Source organism: Girardinichthys multiradiatus, chromosome 5 (genome assembly GCF_021462225.1).
Source record: "Girardinichthys multiradiatus isolate DD_20200921_A chromosome 5, DD_fGirMul_XY1, whole genome shotgun sequence".
NCBI classification, from domain to species: domain Eukaryota; kingdom Metazoa; phylum Chordata; class Actinopteri; order Cyprinodontiformes; family Goodeidae; genus Girardinichthys; species Girardinichthys multiradiatus.
This window is the reverse complement of record NC_061798.1, coordinates 44,650,101-44,672,168: the sequence shown is the minus strand read 5'-3', so window position 1 is coordinate 44,672,168 and position 22,068 is coordinate 44,650,101. Positions and strand designations below refer to the sequence as shown.

The 22,068-nt window shown below is 41.6% G+C and overlaps 2 protein-coding genes across 4 annotated transcripts in view; one reads left to right on the top strand and one right to left on the bottom strand.

The window, feature by feature from the left end:
* Positions 1 to 1,157: 1,157 nt before the first annotated feature.
* tma16 (translation machinery associated 16 homolog) lies at positions 1,158 to 7,886 on the top strand. The gene is made up of 8 exons (XM_047365202.1): positions 1,158 to 1,524; positions 3,126 to 3,223; positions 3,311 to 3,414; positions 3,502 to 3,539; positions 3,615 to 3,699; positions 4,284 to 4,432; positions 4,515 to 4,557; positions 6,949 to 7,886. The coding sequence occupies exons 2-8, from the start codon at positions 3,221 to 3,223 to the stop codon at positions 7,133 to 7,135; spliced, it is 609 nt and encodes a 202-aa protein (XP_047221158.1). The 5' UTR covers positions 1,158 to 1,524; positions 3,126 to 3,220; the 3' UTR covers positions 7,136 to 7,886.
* A 1,622-nt stretch (positions 7,887 to 9,508) lies between these two features.
* The window catches only part of LOC124868226, a 31,806-nt gene continuing 19,246 nt past the window's right edge, over positions 9,509 to 22,068 (bottom strand). The window contains exons 4-8 of one of the 3 annotated variants that reach the window (XM_047365199.1): positions 19,363 to 20,169; positions 18,382 to 18,562; positions 18,108 to 18,252; positions 11,118 to 11,162; positions 9,509 to 11,019 (exon numbers count right to left, since the gene is read on the bottom strand). In XM_047365199.1, the coding sequence (XP_047221155.1) occupies positions 10,721 to 11,019; positions 11,118 to 11,162; positions 18,108 to 18,252; positions 18,382 to 18,562; positions 19,363 to 20,169 (1,477 nt within the window). In that variant the 3' untranslated portion in view covers positions 9,509 to 10,720. Of the gene's footprint in view, positions 11,020 to 11,117; positions 11,252 to 18,107; positions 18,253 to 18,381; positions 18,563 to 19,362; positions 20,170 to 22,068 lie in introns of those variants that run through there. The other 2 variants (XM_047365200.1, XM_047365201.1) reach the window with 2 other exon arrangements.

The following is a 22,068-nucleotide window of genomic DNA, read 5'->3' as shown; positions in this document are numbered from 1 at the left end:
TTGATGTACTTGGAGTTATATTGTGTTGTTTAAGTGTTCCCTTTATTTTTTTGAGCAGTGTATGTTAAGAAGAAGGAAGCATTTTCGAAATGTGTTTACTGACTGCATCTTGTGTGAAAACAACATGAAACGTGTCAATAGTGTTTATAAATTTGACCAGAAATGTAGGGAAAAAAGCTTCTGAGCAACTGAAAAAATTGTAAGTTGGGGGACTAAGCTGTGTACATTTTGACAAACAATATGAAAAGGGAAATTATTAAATTTTCCTTTTTTGAGGACATCCACAAGCTAAAAGGATTCTTAAGTAAGGAGAAAGGTGATGTGTTATGTTTTTAAGGCACAGAAAGCATTCTTCTTTCCCCTCTTCATTACATACCCATGACCTTTCAGCTTCAATTTGCAACTCTTTGAGTTGACTGAGATCCACTGAATAAACAACCCTAATGATAATTTCAACAAATCGGAGGCTTTATAGTTCTACTTCTAACAGAAAAAGACTTTATAAAGAATTAAGACTTTCTTGTGGATTATGGTCACATTAATTGTTAATTGGGTGGACCTGGAAATTGTCTTTCAGTTCTGCAGCTGTTGGCCAAGGGCGTGCCATGACACCGCCTGGTGCAGGGTGAGGGTTAAAGTTGCGATTGGTTGGTTTTTCTAGACAAATGTTCAAGTATTGATAGTGGACTAAACTGATCTGTAACGAAGATCAACTGGTTGACCTCCTCAGCCTGCAGTGTCCTACAGCGGCTGTTAAACTGGGATTAAAGATTTTACAACAAATTGCTTTATTCCAGGTTTATTTTAAGAACTCTGACGCAGTTTTCTCTGCCTCAATCTTTTTATCACTTTTCTGTCAAGGGAACCAAGCATGCAGGAGGAGCCTGACTCATCTAAACTGGTCTCTGTAAACAAGCTGGAGCTGGGCTGATGTGCATCTTTATTTAAATAAACTTGTGGGAAAAATGTTTTTTTTTTTTTTTTTGTGGAGCTGGGATGTTCACTCCTAAGGTGTCATATCCACGTGGAGGTGTGTGTGGGGTTGTGTTCCTCACCTTTGATTGCAGGGTGTGACTGGCAGGTGTCCAGGCCAATCAGGAGGAGCATAAAGAGGAATGGAACCCCTGAAGTTGATGCCAGATAGTTCTTGATTGCTCTTTGTTGTACTCTGATTCAGTTTCTCTAGCTTTCCTCTCATGTCTTCCTTTCTAGAAAAAAACCTGTTCTCCAGTCCTCAGTCCTCCTTCTGGTCTTCATTCATCTGCCCCCTCGCTTCACCTCTGGATCCCCTCCAAGAATCCCCTCACTGCTCCTCCGGCTGCTCCCCCTTGGTACCTCTACCTGGACCTCCCTGGATACCAACATCGGTACTCTCCAGCCTGTCCACCCTCCAACGCTCCACCTTCCTCCTGGAACAAGTAAACAAACATCATCAAACAAACCGTTCAACACTGCAACCTTTCAACCCCAGTCCCTGTGGATGTACTCACCTCTCAACCTGGATTCCCTTCTACTTCAATCATAGTAAGATTAATTTCATATCACTCTTCATCTTATATTTGCATGTTTCCCTTCATATGATCATCTACCTCACCTCCTTAATGTAGTCCCAGAATCCGCTCCAGAACACAACCTTTTCTATTTTATCAAACTGTTTAAACCTCCGTAGCTGTTGCCTCCACAAGTGTCTCATTACGAACCATAGTAACAACAGGAGTTTGGCAGCCATCTTAAATGTTTTCCATTAAGCAAAAATCACAGAAGCTGGTCTCACATTTCCATAAAAACATCCTGGTGGTCCTCAAGACATTTGTGACAATATTCTGTTGACTGACAAGAGAAAAGCAGAACTTTTTGTAAGATGTGCTTCTCGATGCGTTCCTGTGTAAAACCAACACAGCATTTCTGAACTTTATAGTTACAGTTATCACTTCATGATCTTAAGATTTAACCGTTTTCAGAACCAGAACTGGGCTTGTCATGGAGCTGATTTTTTCTCATACAGTGGAGCAAAAAAATGAAAAAAAAAACTCTGGTTTGAATATAAATATTTTTGCTATAAGTTGTACAATGACATTGAACAGTTATAAAGACACATTCACATTCTGTTACATTCATTTCTATTTACACTGTAGCTATGATACAATGCAGTCAAATTCAGTTTTTAATGCCAACCGATAAAAGTTGTTCTGTCTAGACTTCCAGGGGATTTCATTGAGTAATTGTTTTTAGCAATCACTCCCAGCCAACTATGTGGAGAGTGGAAAGGAACCACTGCCTTTTTAGATGAAAGGAAGAAATCTCCATCAGAATCCGGCGCAGTAGGAGAAGCAAACAGTGGGTCCAGGATTCCTTTAAATGTTCAACAGCTGATTCTCGTCCAAATTCAATATTAAGGCTGGTGCTGAACGTCCTTCAACTACACTGACTCACATAAAAGTGGGAGTTTTGGAACTGAAGAAGAGTAAGGGGCCTGAGAGGAGGACCAGGTATAACGGGAATGGGAGTGGGCCGGGAAGCTGAAAAGGGAGAGGTTTAAGAATGTGTGGAAATTGAAAGCCCCATGTCCCTCATTGATGCTTTGGATACTAGTTATAGTGACATCTTGGCTGAAAACTGTCCAACTGTCCAACCAGTGTTATTCCCAGTGACAGATGATGTCAGACGGGAAGTTGATGAAAACATGTGGCCTAGTTCTGAAGGGTGCAGTTTGCAGGAATCCACTTTATTTTTTCTCTTTCTTCCGTGTCTTTTTGTTGCTGTTTTCTGTGTACATGTGAAATATTGTTTTCACTTTGTTTATTGTCAGCCTTTTGTAGTTTTTTTTTTCTCCAAATTTTTACAGTATCTGCATCTATATACAGGAAAGCAAAAAAAAAAAAATTATTATAAAAGTGTGCCTTTTTTTTAAATGTCCACTATTGTTAGTATTTTAAAAGTTGGTGCACTTTGACTGACTATGTATCTTGGGAATTAAAAACAAGTGTTTCACAAAATAGTTTCATTTTGGGTTCAATTCCGTGTGTGTGTGTGTGTGTGTGTGTGTGTGTGTATTAAGATGAGCTGAGCCAAGAGATCCGGAACTCAAGAAAGAATCGAGTAACACGAACCCCTTCATTTTACAGCGCGCTGATTTTCTTTCAGGACGTATTTCAATGACGGACCATTTCCGGTTCAGTTGTCAACACAAGGTCCACGCGTGTTTCTTCCCGAGAACAAGATGGTAAGGATGTCTGACTCCGTTGTGTTTATAAAATCAGCGGTTAGTGTGTCGGTGAACTGATAGTTTGGTTCTGTTTGGGTTTCTCAGCCGAAGACCCAGAAGGGGAAAACTGCGGAAAAAGTTGTCCACCCGTACAGCAGGAAAGCTGCTTATCTGAACCGGGAGGAGGTCAGACTGAAGAGGAAAGAGAGGTTTGTTCAATACAAGTACAAATATGAACCGGTGCTTCTGAATGTTTGGACCTCTTTGGTTTGACCGGTTCTTGTTTAATGGTCCAGGATGAAGAGTGAAAAAGCTACACGTCTGAGCAACATTGGTGAGTCTGTGGTTCACCTTGATTAGGATGAAGGTAGAGGCTTGTAAACTCATTGTTCTGGCTGTTAAATCCCAGGTGAAAAGCTGCTGTGGTTTCAGAGTCAACTGGATCCAAACATGACGAGTTACACCAAGAAAGATGCCTGTGAGATTGTTGAAAGGTACCGTTCCCCGGTTCAGCTTGCTCTTATCAGTTGTTACTATAAGGTTTCGTTTTTTTCTAATACATTTGCGTATAATTCGCTGTAAGACATCAGGGCAGTAAAAGTCTTAGTCATCCTTAATTTTTTTATATTTTGCTTTGAAGAGGCCAAACTTTCCAGACATCTTTTAAAAGTTTCTTGATCTTGAACGACTCTCAAAACCATTTTCAAGGAGATCTTGTACAGTTCCACACAACAAGTACGTATTTATAAAAGCACAGTGACCAAATTGAACTAAATTAACCAAAAATAGATGGAAATAATATAAAAGACCAAAACAGCTGGAATGTCTAGTTTAGAGATCAGGAGTACTAGACCTCGGAGAGCTTTGCATGTTTTAAATGTTCCAAGCTTTAAATATTTGTATTATCTCCTCCACCTTTTACCCCAAGACTGCTAACAACCATTTAGTTTAAATCAGGCTGTTCAAACGACCTACAGCGCTGAGTTAACGGCACCTTCTGCATTTCTTTGTTTTATTTTTGGTTTGTATGAGGTGTGTTAATTTGACTGGTTTTATGTCTTTTTTTTTTTTTTTTTAGGTACCTCCACAGATTTGATTCAGAACTCGAGCAGATCGAGTTGGTGAACGGGATTAAAGGTCGACAGGGTCGTCTCCATGGCGCCAGAGAAGCAGCCATCAAACAGACCGCAGAGCGAGAGCGGGCACAGTTTGAGGGCGTCGGGTTAGGTGGGTCATCACCTAACCCATGTAGCTGTGCACGCTTATGTTTTCAGTCAGATTCCATCATTCTCTGTTTTTTGTTTTTCAGAGATCCCAGACATCATCAACACAAAGCATCTGAAGTCATTCAGGTCAGTGTTTGAACCACACGTCAGATATGGATTACAACTCCTTCCACTATGACTAGCACCCCTGGGAATGAAGGGTTAAAAGCCTTAAAACAAATTCTTCTTTGGCCAACTTTATCCACTCCGAATCCAGTGGGGATCATTGTAACTGCCGGAACACCAAACCGTGTCCTGGTTTCAACCATCTGACCCAAACCTTTGCTGTCAAATAAGAGAAAATTGATCAGGTTGTTCAGGAACAACCATGTGACCTACCACAAACAGCCCACAGGGAAACAAGTTTAACAGCAGCATGGACTGACAAGGTACCAGCAAAAAAAAATCCCTGTTACCAAACGGAGACCTTCAAGCTCCGCTGAACGTTGCAGCTGCCCACACGGACAAGCCAAATGCCTTCTGTTTAGACGTTTGTTGGTCAGATGAGAAAAAATTGAGCTGTTTGTTAAGTTGGGGAATGTTTGAAGACATGAAAATGAGGGTTTCAGAGCAGGCTAACATTAAGCTTCTGGAATGGCCTCAACCTCAAACTGGTTGGAAACCTGTGGACTGTGCATAAAAGCCAGCGCATATTTAAAGCTAGAGCTACCAGAAGCTTGCAGAACCAGCTGATGGCTACAAAGAGTGTGTGATTGAGGTGCAGCTTGGTAAGAGACAGTTAACTAAGTACTGGTCCTTCTCAAAAAATTAGCATATTGTGATAAAGTTCATTATTTTCCATAATGTCATGATGAAAATTTAACATTCATATATTTTAGATTCATTGCACACTAACTGAAATATTTCAGGTCTTTTATTGTCTTAATACGGATGATTTTGGCATACAGCTCATGAAAACCCAAAATTCCTATCTCACAAAATTAGCATATTTCATCCGACCAATAAAAGAAAAGTGTTTTTAATACAAAAAACGTCCACCTTCAAATAATCATGTACAGTTATGCACTCAATACTTGGTCGGGAATCCTTTTACAGAAATGACTGCTTCAATGCGGCGTGGCATGGAGGCAATCAGCCTGTGGCACTGCTGAGGTCTTATGGAGGCCCAGGATGCTTCGATAGCGGCCTTTAGCTCATCCAGAGTGTTGGGTCTTGAGTCTCTCAACGTTCTCTTCACAATATCCCACAGATTCTCTATGGGGTTCAGGTCAGGAGAGTTGGCAGGCCAATTGAGCACAGTGATACCATGGTCAGTAAACCATTTACCAGTGGTTTTGGCACTGTGAGCAGGTGCCAGGTCGTGCTGAAAAATGAAATCTTCATCTCCATAAAGCTTTTCAGCAGATGGAAGCATGAAGTGCTCCAAAATCTCCTGATAGCTAGCTGCATTGACCCTGCCCTTGATAAAACACAGTGGACCAACACCAGCAGCTGACACGGCACCCCAGACCATCACTGACTGTGGGTACTTGACACTGGACTTCTGGCATTTTGGCATTTCCTTCTCCCCAGTCTTCCTCCAGACTCTGGCACCTTGATTTCTGAATGACATGCAGAATTTGCTTTCATCTGAAAAAAGTACTTTGGACCACTGAGCAACAGTCCAGTGCTGCTTCTCTGTAGCCCAGGTCTGGAGAATGCGGCACCTGTAGCCCATTTCCTGCACACGCCTGTGCACGGTGGCTCTGGATGTTTCTACTCCAGACTCAGTCCACTGCTTCCGCAGGTCCCCCAAGGTCTGGAATCGGCCCTTCTCCACAATCTTCCTCAGGGTCCGGTCACCTCTTCTCGTTGTGCAGCGTTTTCTGCCACACTTTTTCCTTCCCACAGACTTCCCACTGAGGTGCCTTGATACAGCACTCTGGGAACAGCCTATTCGTTCAGAAATTTATTTCTTTGTCTTACCCTCTTGCTTGATGGTGTCAATAGTGGCCTTCTGGACAGCAGTCAGGTCGGCAGTCTTACCCATGATTGGGGTTTTGAGTGATGAACCAGGCTGGGAGTTTTAAAGGCCTCAGGAATCTTTTGCAGGTGTTTAGAGTTAACTCGTTGATTCAGATGATTAGGTTCATAGCTCGTTTAGAGACCCTTTTAATGATATGCTAATTTTGTGAGATAGGAATTTTGGGTTTTCATGAGCTGTATGACAAAATCATCCGTATTAAGACAATAAAAGACCTGAAATATTTCAGTTAGTGTGAAATGAATCTAAAATATATGAATGTTAAATTTTCATAATGACATTATGGAAAATAATGAACTTTATCACAATATGCTAATATTTTGAGAAGGACCTGTATTAGTCTATATTTGAGCCACTTTTTTTTAATCATTTTGGATAATCCACATAAATCACTATTAAAATAAATCTTTGAAAAAGTACAAAACACATTAAAACAGATATTTTTAAGTATAATGTTTTTCCAATAATAGAGAAAACTGTATTTGTTTTGGCAGAGATTGGACCGGAGATCTGAAGAAACTTCCAAATATAAAAATGCGGAAAATATCAAGTAAGGTTTTGGACACAAAGACTGAGGAAAAAGAGGGGGCAGAGCGTGATCATGGGGAAGATGAAGAAGATGAAGATGATCATTTGGATGAGGAGCTCAATGACACAGTGGAGATGTCAGAGTCCCCCTAACACACCCCTCAATCTGAGACCGTGTCTGAGCTGCTGTGGAACTGGTGCACCAGACTGGCCAAATGTGAGGGGGTGCTGCTGTTCCTCCACTGTCCAGAAGATGGTGCTAGACCCCAAGATTTAACCATACCAACCTTTCATATCTCATGACTCAATAACTTCACAGCAGCGTTTTAGAGATTCTACATCCGTTGTTTATTGTGCAGACAAAAATGGTTTTTCACATAACCTGCAGAGTTTCCAATCAGAGCTATGAAAGGACTTACAGACGTTGTGGATTTAAGACATAAAGTACGTTCTGTGACTGAACTTTAACACTGAAAATCACACCTGTAGAAAATTAGAACAAAAATAAATGATAGTCCCTTTTAATCACCTCTGTAATCTAATGTAAAACATAAACTGATGGCAACTTTAAAATCTCTAATTATATTAACGTTTAAATTACTGAGAGTAAGAACAACAAACAAAATAACAAAAACTGGCTTATTACATTTTAGAGGTCACATATTTAGATTCAGACTGGAATAAAGTACCTATAATAACTACAAGTCTTTGGTGTCTAAAGACCTGGTTGTCCTGCATTGTTTTTAAGGCCTCAGCGTGCTTCAGTTGACCCAGTTTGACCCGCTGCACAGCATCTGATATGTTTAGCCATTCCTCAGAAAACTTGAGTCTGCATTTATTGTACCTGCTGGTCAAAGTCTATGGAACATACTAGAAAATAAAAGAAGGGAAAGTTGCAACATGAGCAAAGTATTGTTGGTATCATTATGTAATTAAAAATGCATAAAACAGCAAAGCACAGTGCCTTGAAAAGTCCCACAGAGCGTTTCCACATTTTGCCACATACGCCCACAAGCTTCCATTTTTTTTAAATGTAATTTTATGTATTAGGCCAACAGAAAATAGTGCACAGTTGTGGAGGAGAAAGTATTAATGGTTTGCAGCATTTTATGTTTACAAATAAAAAGTTGGGGGTCTGAGACCATAAATCACTGAGTCTTGTCAGAAATGGGTAGTTTGGTTTAGGCTGATTGTATCTTTCGCTGCATGTTTAGTGTCCTGCTGGAAGGTAAACCTCCGCTTCAGTCTCTGAGGCTTCTGCTAACAGGTCTTCCAGGATTGTCATATAACTGTACGTGTTTCATGGTGGAGGTGGTGCGTTCAAGGCCCAGCATAATACGCTATACATACAGGGGTTGGACATTGAAACTGAAACACCTGTCATTTTAGTGTGGGAGGTTTCATGACTAAATTGGACCAGCCTGGTAGCCAGTCTTCATTGATTGCACATTGCACCAGTAAGAGCAGAGTGTCAAGGTTCAATTATCAGGGTAAGAGCACAGTTTTGCTCAAAATATTGAAATGCACAAAACATTATGGGTGACATACCAGAGTTCAAAAGAGGACAAATTGTTGGTGCACGTCTTGCTGGCGCATCTGTGACCAAGACAGCAAGTCTTTGTGATGTATCAAGAGCCACGGTATCCAGGGTAATGTCAGCATACCACCAAGAAGGACGAACCACATCCAACAGGATTAACTGTGGATGCAAGAGGAAGCTGTCTGAAAGGGATGTTCTGGTGCTAACCCGGATTGTATCCAAAAAACATAAAACCACGGCTGCCCAAATCACAGCAGAATTAAATGTGCACCTCAACTCTCCTGTTTCCACCAGAACTGTCCAACAGGAGCTTCACAGGGTCAATATAAATGGCCGGGCTGCTATAGCCAAACCTTTGGTCACTCATGCCAATGCCAAACGTCGGTTTCAATGGTGCAAGGAGCGCAAATCTTGGGCTGTGGACAATGTGAAACATGTATTGTTCTCTGATGAGTCCACCATTACTGTTTTCCCCACATCCGGGAGAGTTACGGTGTGGAGAAGCCCCAAAGAAGCGTACCACCCAGACTGTTGCATGCCCAGAGTGAAGCATGGGGGTGGATCAGTGATGGTTTGGGCTGCCATATCATGGCATTCCCTTGGCCCAATACTTGTGCTAGATGGGTGCGTCACTGCCAAGGACTACCGAACCATTCTTGAGGACCATGTGCATCCAATGGTTCAAACATTGTATCCTGAAGGCGGTGCCGTGTATCAGGATGACAATGCACCAATACACACAGCAAGACTGGTGAAAGATTGGTTTGATGAACATGAAAGTGAAGTTGAACATCTCCCATGGCCTGCACAGTCACCAGATCTAAATATTATTGAGCCACTTTGGGGTGTTTTGGAGGAGCGAGTCAGGAAACGTTTTCCTCCACCAGTATCACGTAGTGACCTGGCCACTATCCTGCAAGAAGAATGGCTTAAAATCCCTCTGACCACTGTGCAGGACTTGTATATGTCATTCCCAAGAAGAATTTATGCTGTATTGGCCGCAAAAGGAGGCCCTACACCATACTAATAAATTATTGTGGTCTAAAACCAGGTGTTTCACTTTCATTGTCCAACCCCTGTATATTCCAAAACATTGGTCTCGTCTGACCAGAGACCTTCTCCATGGTTTATAGCAAACTGCAAACAGAACTTCTTATGGCTTTCTTCTTGTCACTCTTCCATAAAGGCCTGACTTGTGGAGTGCACAACTAATACTTGTCCTGTCAACAGATTGTCCCACCTGGGCTGCAGACATCCACGGCTCAGGTGAGAGAATACCAGGGGCCTTTGAACCCTGCGTTAAACTTCTCTGCTTTGTTCCTTGGTCTTCATGATGCCGTTTGTTCACTAATGTTTTCTAACATCTGTGTTTGTATGGAGAATAAACTACGTAAAGATGGACTCTATTTACTAATCATGTAACTTCTCAGAGCAACTGTTTGCACTGAATTGTATTTACCGGTATCAGATTAAATGGGGCGAAAGTAAAATGGACGCCAGGCTTTTATTCATCCACTTCACAATTATGGGATGATTTTGTGTTAAAATGAATGACGTTTGTGGCTGTATGAATACTTATTCAAGGCGGTGTAGATGAGTCCAGATAATTAGCCTGATCAGAGTGTAAATGTGACGTTCTGAGGTTTCTAACAGTTTGAAGCCTGTTTGATCAGAGAGAACTTGAACCAAAGCATCTGCAGGATGTTTGATTCTTTCACAGCTACAAAGGACCCTTTATGTTATTAACTACACTAAGTTGGCAGTTTTGTCAGGTTTTAGTGGGACGTGTGAAGCAAACATCTTTGCATTTGAACTCAGTTTCAAGTTTTTTTAGGCTTATTTGAAGCACACTGAGACCTTTGATTGAAAGCATCCTAAGGAGTTTAAACTATATGATTTAGATCAGTGCAGGTTTAGAAAGCGCATACTATGAAATGGCATCAGCATACCATTAAATAATGTCCTTGCTTTATCTTCAGTCTCATTTTTAATGCTTCACATTGTTTTGCACCGTCACATCATAACAGCTGCCCTGCTTTGGATCAGTGCAGAACAGAATCAATTCTTGGCTTGATCTGCAGTGATCCCTGCAGTATAATAGGAAGTTAAACTCCTGCAGGAGTCTGAATCACACCATGCTCACACCTGGCTCTCTCCTTGAAATGAGCAGAGCATGATTCAACATGCAGGAGAGGCAGTCAGACGGGGTTTTTATCCGGCGCCACCGCGGCCTCCACGGACATGTCAGAGTCCATCTCTGGAGCGACTGGGACCTCAACAGCTTCGTGCTTCCCGTTGGCGAGGGCGGTGTGCCGGGCCTGAGGGTTGTGCAGGTTTTTCTCTGGGCAGTTCTGCACCGTGATGATGCGGTTGAAGGCCTTGAGGCGGCGCCACAGCTGCAGGTAGACTTTGCATTGGATGTACATGAAGATGACGCCACCTGTGAAGCCGATGCCCACCACAATCAGCTTGGTCCAGAAGGGCCACTCCAGCACGCCTGTAGACACAGAAAACCCACGGCTCCGGTGAGCAGGGCTGCAGGGTGAGAGCTGGGGAGGGAGGTCATGATGCGGTTGTGTGCAGAGCTGTGCTTACCCTGAGCTGAATAGTACTTCAGAAGAGAAACTCTCCATAACTCGTCTGCAATCAAGAGTGGGAGTGATTTCTCTGTTTGTCTGAAGCTACTATTAAAAATGGACTCTATGCAGGCTGTGTTTATTATACTGCGTCTAAGACATGATGACAGCACACAACACTGAACTCAACAAAGTCAAACAAACTACACATCTGTGGTGTTATCTTCATAAACCTCATACAGAAGAGTCGAAATTCATAACATGCTCAAATATATCAGATCTTTGAGAGGATCTAAAACTTTGTTGCACCTACCGAACCCTTTAATGTTTCCACAAACTACTTATCAGCACTTGAAACTCTTTCCTCTAAACAAAACTATTTAAACTATAATTCAGTTACTGCCTGACTCTCAACCTTTAACTTAATGGTTAAAGTCAGTATGTTGTCTCTGATCCAAAACATTTCAGCCTATTGTTCTTGAAAGGTTCTGTAAAAAGGTTGTAGTTCCCTTTAACAAACAGCAGATGGTGCTGCGACTTCTGGAAAGCAACAGGTTTTTCCTTTTCGTGTTCAAGCTTCTATAAATGTTTCAACCCGCTTAGAGCCGCCACTCTTATGGAAAAAAAAAACTTGTATCTCATAATTATGACATGGCAATCTCAATGAGATAGCTAAGAGATACATTAGAGATACTACCTCATTATTATAAGATAGTATCTCATAATAATGAGGGAGCTAAGTCATAATTAACTATCTCATCATTATGAGATACAAGTTGGTTTTTTTCATCAGAGTGGCCGAAAAGTTCTTCCATAGATATGTAAAAGTTTATTTAATTGGTCGAGAGACCAACATCAGTTCTTAACTTTTAGCAGATGTTTTGTTCTACAAAAGCTTGTTGACGGCTACAAAAACTGGTTGAGGAACACAACTATGATCCAAAGATAAATGCAGGTTTATGTATAATTCTGTGCAGATAAAAAAAAAAAATAAATCACCAGAAATTCAAAATTCTGCACCTAGTTCCTGTTTTTACCAGTCTTTGAGGTTGTTTATAGTTAAGTCATTACACCATCCTACATTTCATCTGTAACAGATTCAACACCACATTAGTCGAAAATCACGTATCCTCCACATAACTGGAACTATCTTCAACTTCTCCAACAGACAGAGGTTTCACCTGAAACACCAAAACCAGTTTGCAAAAGTTTCACACCTGCTGCATTGAAGTTCTCAGGTGGTTGGGATTGTTTGTGGTTATGTTTAGTTGGAAACAATACATAATTAGGTTTGAAAACACACAAAGGTTTGCTTGGAAAACAGAAACATTACCCATTATTTTGACGCATAAAATATTCTTGTAATAAAATGAGAAGTGATAAAGTATAATCCTTATAACGCAGTTGGTCAAGATTTTTCCTCAGTGCAACAAATCACCTACATAATTTTTAAAACGTGTTTACAAAGTCATTGCTGCACAAAGTGAAATATTCATAAAAGCCTAAAATAAGAGAGAGAGAGATGCCCTACAGATCGTTGCATTCAGCATGTTGCTGTGTTTGTTTGGGCCGTTACATCCCTAATTAAAAGTGATCAAGATGACATCTGAACCTGTGGAAGTTATAGACTACCTTTAGTATCTGTAAATCTTTTCCAAACTATTGATGTATTATAGAGAAATAGTTGACCTTTACACTTTGGTTCAGATTAAACATGATAATGCTCAGAGGAACACCACCACAGGAGTTTCTCAGTACCAGTAAAAGGTTTGTTTAATTTCTGAGGCCAAGCCAATAATTAAATTCATTAGAATGGGTCCAAACCATTTACTGGTACTGCACACCAAACAGCACACTCACAGTTTTACTGAGTTAGGAAAAAACAAAATGTTTAATGAAAAACAGCTTTAAGGTCAAACAGTCAGAGTGAGACAGGTGAAATAGTTAAAGGTACCCTGTGATGTTTTATCATGTCAACAGTACGTTTAAGCCAAATAATTGCACTTAGATAATAAAACTCTTATAAACAGATGTTTTAAGTATATACACTGCTCAAAAAAATAAAGGGAACACTGAAATAACACATCCTAGATCTGAATGAATGAAATAATCTCATTGAATACTTTGTTCTGTACAAAGTTGAATGTGCTGACAACAAAATCACACAAAAATCATCAATGGAAATCAAATTTATTAACCAATGGAGGCCTGGATTTGGAGTCACACACAAAATTAAAGTGGAAAAACACACTACAGGCTGATCCAACTTTGATGTAATGTCCGTAAAACAAGTCAAAATGAGGCTCAGTATTGTGTGTGACCTCCACGTACCTGTATGACCTCCCTACAACACCTGGACATGCTCCTGATGAGACGGTGGATGATCTCCTGAGGGATCTCCTCCCAGACCCGGACTAAAGCATCCGCCAACTCCTGGACAGTATGTGGTGCAACGTGACGTTGGTGGATGGAGCGAGACACGATGTTCCAGATGTGCTCAATCAGATTCAGGTCTGGGGAACGGGCGGGCCAGTCCATAGCTTCAATGTCTTCATCTTGCAGGAACTGCTGACACACTCCAGCCACATGAGGTCTAGCATTGTCCTGGATTAGGAGGAACCCAGGGCCGACCGCACCAGCATATGGTCTCACAAGGGGTCTGAGGATCTCATCTCGGTACCTAATGGCAGTCAGGCTACCTCTGAAGAGCTCATGGAGAGCCGTGATGCCCTCCAAAGAAATGCCACCCCACACCATTACTGACCCACTGCCAAACCGGTCATGCTGAAGGATGTTGCAGGCAGCAGATCGCTCTCCACGGTGTCTCCAGACTCTGTCACGTCTGTCACATGTGCTCAGGGTGAACCTGCTTTCATCTGTGAAGAGCACAGGGCGCCAGTGGCTAATTTGCCAATCCTGGTGTTCTCTGGCAAATGTCAAGCGTCCTGCACGGTGTTGGGCTGTGAGCACAACCCCCATTTGTGGACGTCGGGCCCTCATACCATCCTCATGGAGTCAGTTTCTAACCGTTTGTGCAGACACATACAAAACAACAGCATACAGATGTTGCAAATGCACCTTTTTATTATATATGTGTATATTGTACATTGTAAATTTGTATATTCTGTAATGCAAAAACAGAACAAAAGAGCAAAGTGTACCGGAGTCAAATTCCTTGTTTGTATGTACGAACTTGGCAATAAAGCTGATTCTGATTCTAATTTGTGGCCTGCTGGAGGTCATTTTGCAGGGTTCTGGCAGTGCTCCTCCTGTTCCTCCTTGCACAAAGGTGGAGGTAGTGGTCCTGCTGCTGGGTTGTTGCCCTCCTACGGCCTCCTCCACGTCTCCTGGTGTACTGGCCTGTCTCCTGATAGCGCCTCCAGGCTCTGGACACTACGCTGACAGACACAGCAAACCTTCTTGCCACAGCTCGCATTGATGTGCCATCCTGGATGAGCTGCACTACTTGAGCCACTTGTGTGGGTTGTAGAGTCCGTCTCATGCTACCACGAGTGTGAAAGCACCACCAACATTAAAAAGTGACCAAAACATCATCCAGAAAGCATCGGTACTGAGAAGTGGTCTGTGGTCCCCACCTGCAGAACCACTCCTTCATTGAGTGTGTCTTACTAATCGCCAAAGATTTCCCCCTGTTGTCTTTTCCATTTGCACAACAGGTGAAATTGATTGTCAATCAGTGTTGCTTCCTAAGTGGACAGTTTGATTTCACAGAAGCTTGATTTACTTGGAGTTATATCGTGTTGTTTAAGTGTTCCCTTTATTTTTTTGAGCAGTGTATTATTAGATATTAGATATTAGGTATTATTTGGATTAGTAAGATTAGAAAGATGTCTAAATTTAAGAGTGAGAACTTTTATGGACTGGCGGGCCATGCTTGTTGGTGGACAGCATGTCCTTCTTTAGATACCTTATTTGAGAGGAAATGCAACACGATATTAGTTTTTGATGTGTCTTATCCAAGCATTGTGGTGTACGATGCAATATGCGGCCAAAGGTATTCACTCAATAACCCAAATAATTGAACTCAGGTGTTCCGATAAAACTAATGGCCACAGGTGTATAAAATACAGACATACAGACTGCTTTCAATATTTGTTAAAGAACAGGTTGCTCTCTGCTGATCAGTGAATAGCGGTGTGGTACTGTAGTCCCTGCTAATAAATTCACCAGTCAGCTGTTCGTGATATTACAACCAACAATTCATCCATATCCACTGCAGTGCAGTCATTAACTACAGACCTCTAAAATTCACCCAATTCCTACGTCACAAAGTGATGCAAAGCGTTGGATGCAGTGCTGTAAAGCCTGCTGTTCTCTGTAGTGATCAGTCATGCCTCTGCCAGGTCAATTGGCGATTCTGGGCTAGGGAGTTGCCAGGAGGGCAGCACTTGTATTGTGTAGAGATTGTTGGGGTGTTTTTCAGGATTTTTGCTCAGCTCCTTAAGTCCAGCGAAAGGAACCCCTAATGCTTCCGCATACAAAGAGATTTAGAAGAATTGAATACGGCCAACATTGTGGAAACAGTTTGGAGATGGCCCTTTCCTAGTCCAACATGACTGCGCACCAAGCAACGTCCATAAAGACATGAATGAGCATGAATGGTGTGGAAGAACTTGACTAGCCTGATCCAAACCTGATTGAACACATTCAAGATGAATCAGAGTGAAGACTGCAAGCCAAGCCTTCTAGTCCAACATTAGTGTTTAACCTCACAAATGTGATTCCTGAAGAATGGTCAAAAATTCCCACGAACACGCTCCTAAACTTTGCGAAAGTCCTTCTGAGAAGAGTTGAAGTTCTTCCATCTGCAGGGTTTGGTTGACATCATATTAAAGCCCATGGCTTAAGATTGGGATCTCCCTTAAGGTCATACGTGTTTGAAGGCAGTACAGCAAATACTTTTGGCAATAAAGTGTAAGTTGAATTGTTTCAGTAATATATAAAAAAAGCTGAAAAGACAGAGAGCAACTAGGAGCTTCAGTAGGAACAGAAAGGCTAACTGGATTTTTATCTTTTTGATGCAGTTTTCAGCCTCTATCCATCATGTAAGGGTGGAAAGGTTTGCAGTCTTTTGGAAGACTTTGACACAGGGTAGGAATATTTATAATCCACAAAATCCACAGAGAGATTTGTGTCAACTTAGTGATGCTAGATGTCACATGTGATTTGTTCATAGCTTATATGACCAGAACGTAAACAACTCAATGATAAAGTAAAAGCGTTATGGATTGTAAAATATTTGCAAATATTTAAATTCATATATCGAGAGCAGATCAGAACCACAAAAAACTGGATCGGAACATCTCAAGATATATCACCTGAGCTAACTTAGAGGAAAATTACCTCCTTTCTTTACTTTGCTTCTAAGAAACTTTGTTTTAATCCTTTAAAGCGGTTTAAAGTTAGAGTTTTCCTTATGGCCAAGTTTTCATTTTCAGTCAAGTACTTGTACCTGGCTCTGATGAAACATTTTGTGGTGTGTTCCTTAAAAATGAAGAAAGTGGACAAGAGGAGAAAAAAAGTAGGCTTTGAAACAAAACACAGAATCTGTATTTAATAAATGGTAAAGAACACAGCAAATAAAGGAGCTGATAAATGAGATGCAGCATCCTTCAGTAGATCTGTGTGGCACACTTGTTTAGCAAAACATTCTTTGGGAATGACCTGGTTGATGGTAAAATACTACTTTACGTTCGTGTAATCTTTGGTATTTTTTGTAAATTTAACTCCAGAAATGGAAACAAAAAAATTGGTGTTAAATTGCTGATAATGAAGTTCCTAAAATTGGCTCTTTGCTAAATCTGCGACAACTGAAGGGTTCGGCCCTTGAATTTCAGAGCCTTTCAACTCTATGTTGTCTCCCTGTTTTTTCTCTTCCTAGAAGCTACATCTGACCTGGCTCTGTGTTTAGCTGTGGCACCTTCCTGGAGCGGGACATCGGCCAGGCTGCTGCTGCCAACAACTTGATGCTCTCCTTCTACAGATGATACACTTGGCCCTGTCCTTCAGTGTCTCCAAGACATAGGTACTGGTTAAGCTTCTACTGTGACAAACTGTATGTGGTCTCTTTCATACTGTTGGACTGTTTCATACTGTTCAAGACTGTTAGATTTGAAAACTGGCTCAGAGTTCATCTGCTTAGCTGTCTTTCTCTCCTAGATGAAGCCACTGACGGAGCCACAACCATTAATGTTTCACTTTTCTTTCCTATAGAAAGTACTCCTGGATCAGTGCTTCTGTGTTCTTTATTAGTCTCTGCTCTGTTCTCTCAAACCACAAGTCGGTCGTGGCAGATGGCCGCTCACGCTGAGCCTGGTTCTGGTTCTGCTGGAGGCAGTTTTTCCTCCCCACTGTCATTACATGCTCATCCAGGAGGAGTGAATGCTGCAAGTCTCTGACTCGATGCAGTCTGCTGGGTTTCCTTAGATAGAAAAACTTTTAACTAGTTTGAATAATAAACTGAATCCGACTGCACTGTTTAATAGTTAGGATTAATTGGAATGTTTGTACCTGACTTGGAATCTGTATGATTTGATTGAATTGACTTTTAAAAGTGCCCTGAGATGACGTGTGTTATATAAATAAAACTAAATTGAATTGAAATTGAATTTTGAACTTAGAAGTGGCTATAGGCTTGTAGATGCTCTACAAAAAACAGAATAATTTGTTCTCCCTCCCAGGGCTGCTAGGACAAAAAGTTTTGGTTTTTGCTGCCCTGGTTTCAGAGTTCTTACAGCTTGTTTTTAACACATATTCTGGGCAGAACTGAAAAGTCCAAAAACACTCAAGGACTAACAGATAACAAAATGGGATGCGTGCATGCAAAGAAATGACTCGAAATGTTTGCGGTGCTGTATGTCCATTATTTTCTGCTTTTAAATGAGTAATGTAAGGAAAACATCACAGGGTACCATCAAGGAACGGAGGTTTTACATTTCACCCTGCATGTCTCTGCTGTGTGAGGAGGGGAGATGGACCTGATACTGACCGTTCTTCCCAAGTCGGATCTCCTCAGTGGTTCTCTTGACCAGAATGTAGACAGACCACAACATACACACTATAGCTATCAGGTGAAACAAAACTGAACAGAAGATCTTTCTCCTCTCGCTCTTCGACATGTGAAGCTTCTCCCACTAGAAGACAGACAGATGGACAGAAACAGGGTAAGAGTTTAAAGATTTTTTAAAAATGTGTTTATAATTGGACTTTAAGGGCTGTGTTGAAGCTGAAAGCTCGGGAGGCTTTGTAAGTGTCCTGTGCACCTTGCTTAGAGGTTTGAGCTTTGTTTCCATGATGAAATCGAATTTGCAGAGTTCACAGCAGCGCGTGTCGGAGGATTTAATCCACTGGTTGAGACAGCCCTGGTGGACGAAGCTCAGGCTCCCTGTGCATCGACATGGTGTAATCAGCGGGCAGTCGTCATCACCCTCACAGTGGCAGATCCTACACAAAAACACAGAATATACATAGCAGATCAGCAAGGGAAACTACCATGCCTTCAAAAGTATTCATGCCCCTGAACTTTTCACAATTTGTCAGGTTACAACAACAGATCTCGAAGTATTTAAATGGATTTTATGCGACGGACCAACAAAAAGCATTGTATAACAATGAAGGGAAATGATAAGTGTTTTTAACAGTTTAAATAAATAAAAATCAGGAAAGTATGCGGCGTATTTGTATTTTCCCACCCCGAGTCAACACTTAGAACCACCTTTCGCTGCTCCTTATAAGTCTTTTGTGGTGTGTCTCTAAAGGCTTTGTCCAGGGGCGTCAAACTCCAGTCCTCCAAGGCCGATGTCCTGCAACCTTTAGATGTATCACTAATGTTCTCTAACAAACCTCTGAGGCCTTCACAGAAAAGCTGTGCTGAGATTAAATCGCACCCAACTGGACTCTGTTCACTAATCAGGTGAATTCAGAGGACAATTGGCTGCAGTGGATTTTATTCAGAGGCATCAATGTAAAGGGAGCTAAATATAGAACTACATGTCACATTGTGTTGTCTTCTTCACAGGTTATAATTATGCACTAATTTGTGTTTATTTGTTGCATAAAACCCCAATAAAATAAACAACATTTTATGAGTGTAAGATGACAAAATGTGAATAATGTCGGGGTATGAATACTTTAGTAAAGTGGTGTTTATGGAACCTCTTTCATGTTTTTATACATTCTTTGACCTTTTTATAATTTTGTCAGTCTGCCTCTAATAAAGGCTTGACGTCTCTTCACACACTAACCTGCAGACCTCCAGCTCAGAGTCATCTGAACAAGGTCCCGCTGTGCCCCCATTAAAACCACAGTGGTTCTGTGGGGTGGGCACTGCCATGTCTCCAGCTCCTGACCCCCTCTCCTGGTATCTCTTGGTGATGAGCTCCCCACCATCCTCTGCCAACGAGGAGCTACCTCTTGAGCTCCGAGAGTTGTAGCTCTTCTTCTCCTTCTCTCTGCTTTGGGACCTCTCGTTCTGTGAAATGTGGCTCTTCACGGAGCCCCTGATGTTGTGTCGCTTCTTGAGACCACCACTGTCCTCCACCAGAGGCTGGTTCTCCTTCCCTTCATCTGAATCTACTGACCGCAGCTCCATTATCTCTGCTTTGTCTTCCCCTCCTTTCCGCCCGCTTGTGGCATCCCTCTCTCGGCTGCTCACGCTGCGGCGGCGCACCCGTCGGGCTTTCTCTTTGCTCCAGCTGCGGGTCACACGCAAAGCCTCATCTTCAGAGGAAGAGTCTAGAGCACCTGAGCACCGGAGGCGAGGAGGAAGTTCCTTGCGGTTCCTGAAGGAACGCTCCCTCTTCTCGTTCAGCTCACTTCGGTCAGAGCTGAGACTGCGGTCACTTTGCTCCTGTTTGCCGCTGAGATCTACGCAGTCGAAGGTGGAGCAGCTGCTTCTCTTGCGGCGGTGGCGTCTCTTTACGTGCTTTTTCTGGACCTGAGCCGATGAGCTCAGGGCTGTGCTGGTGACTGTCATGGCAGAGGGATTTTGTTTGTTTTTGTTGGGCTTGTGTGACTCAGAAATATCATCTAAGCGGGTCAGTTGGCCAGAACTATGCACACAAACACACAGACACAGATGCAGATGAATATGAATTTGAACAAACATAAAAACATTAGATGAAACAAATGGAAAAAGCTTGAATGTTATTAACCAAAAACCTAATGCAATGCATTCAGGGGAACATGAACTAATGAAGAATGAATATTGTGCAGATTTTTATTTCTCAGGCCATGCAAAATGCATCTGTTGAATGTCTTAAAACAAAACAATGAAGGTAAAATATATTTTTCCTGTGAACAATCAGGAGGAAACTAATACAGCTAAATACCAGCATCTCCTCCAGGCTGTCTCTCCAACATGTTTTAGGGTCTTGTCACATTGGGTGAAAACCCCCATGTCACTCTGCACAGCCTATATGACTTATCAAAACTTAGAAAACCTCCTCAGACATGCTGCTGCACTCTTAGAGTTCAGTAAAAATGATTCTCATTGATGTTTTCAGTGTGTCAGAGAAGTTCTACTTTACCCTGACTACGCTACACCAGCGGTGTCCATGTCCAGTCCTCGAGAGCTACTATCCTGCAACGTTTAGATGCATCCCTGTAAAGGTTGCAGCTCTTGTAGCTTGTAGCTCTTGAGGACCAGAGTTGGACATGATCTACACTGAGCAATGAAAAAGTACTTCTCCTTCAGTTTGTCTCATTTGCCACATTACAGCCACAACGTCAATGCATTTATTGGGATTTTAAGTGAGAAACGAACACAAAGAATTACTTAACTATGAAATGGAAGGAAAAAGATACAATGTTATCACATATGTCTACAAATAAATAAATACATACATACATACATATGTACGTACATTTGAATCCAGTCCTCTGGAGTCAACACTTGTACAAGTCTTTTGGGGATGTCGCTACATGAAGCTCTATATGAAGCTCTGACTATGTTTAAGGTTGCTGCAAAGCATTTTGCAGCTTCTAATCGATTTTCTTCCAGGCTTCCCCAGTATTTATCACCATGCGTGTTATAATCAACTCCTACCAGCTGAAGAAAACTAGACCCACAGAATGATGCTGCCACCACTATGATTTGCTTTGGTGATGCTGTGTTCAGCCATGTGCTAAACTTGACCAGCCTGCCAGATTAGTTGGATCATATAGTTCAAAGCTTGGCATATTGTTTTCAAACCTAACCCCGCTCTAAACCTCTCCACGACTTTATCCCCGGCCTGTCTGCTGTGCTCCTTGGTCTTCATGGCACTGTTGGTTCTCTGATGTTCTCTAACAAACCCCTGAGGCCTTCACAGAACACCTGGATTTATACTGAGATTAAATTACACACAGGTGGACTCTGTTTACTGATTGTGGGACCGCTGAAGACACTGTAGTTTATTTTGAGTTATTAGAGTAAAAGGGGCAGAACACAAATGCAAGCCACACTTTTCGGCTTTCAGTATATATTTGTCCTTTCATTTTACAACTCTACACCACTTTGTGTTGGTTTATTACATAAAATCCCACGAAAAGTACACAGATTTCATAAAAAAGTTATGATATGAATACTTTTACAAGGAAATGTACATCACGTTCATCTCCCTACTATGATTCTGTCACATAAGCCCCAAATAAGACAGCACTACCAATCCACATTGGGGTTAAAGAGCTGCATGTTATGGATAGGTTGCCACTGCGGTAACTACATGTTTAAATATTCAATAAGTGCAAGTAAGAAAAATGTAAAAGTTCATAGATTGGATGATCGACTTGTGACATCAAACATATAACTAATTCATTCATTATTTCTGGGTTTAAACTTGAACAAAAGAAAGAGTTATGGTTATACAACCAACTAGAAATCATGACTGGAGGAGATCATCTCAAAACTTCATATTAGGTGTGGCACAAACCACAAAGCGATTCAGACTACCGAACCACTGAACCAGAAT

Coding starts and splice junctions, on each gene's coding strand:
- tma16 (XM_047365202.1), top strand. Junction 3,700..4,283: donor GCCTGTGAGATTGTTGAAAG/GTACCGTTCCCC, acceptor TTTTTTTTTTAG/GTACCTCCACAGATTTGATT. Junction 4,433..4,514: donor GTTTGAGGGCGTCGGGTTAG/GTGGGTCATCAC, acceptor TTTGTTTTTCAG/AGATCCCAGACATCATCAAC.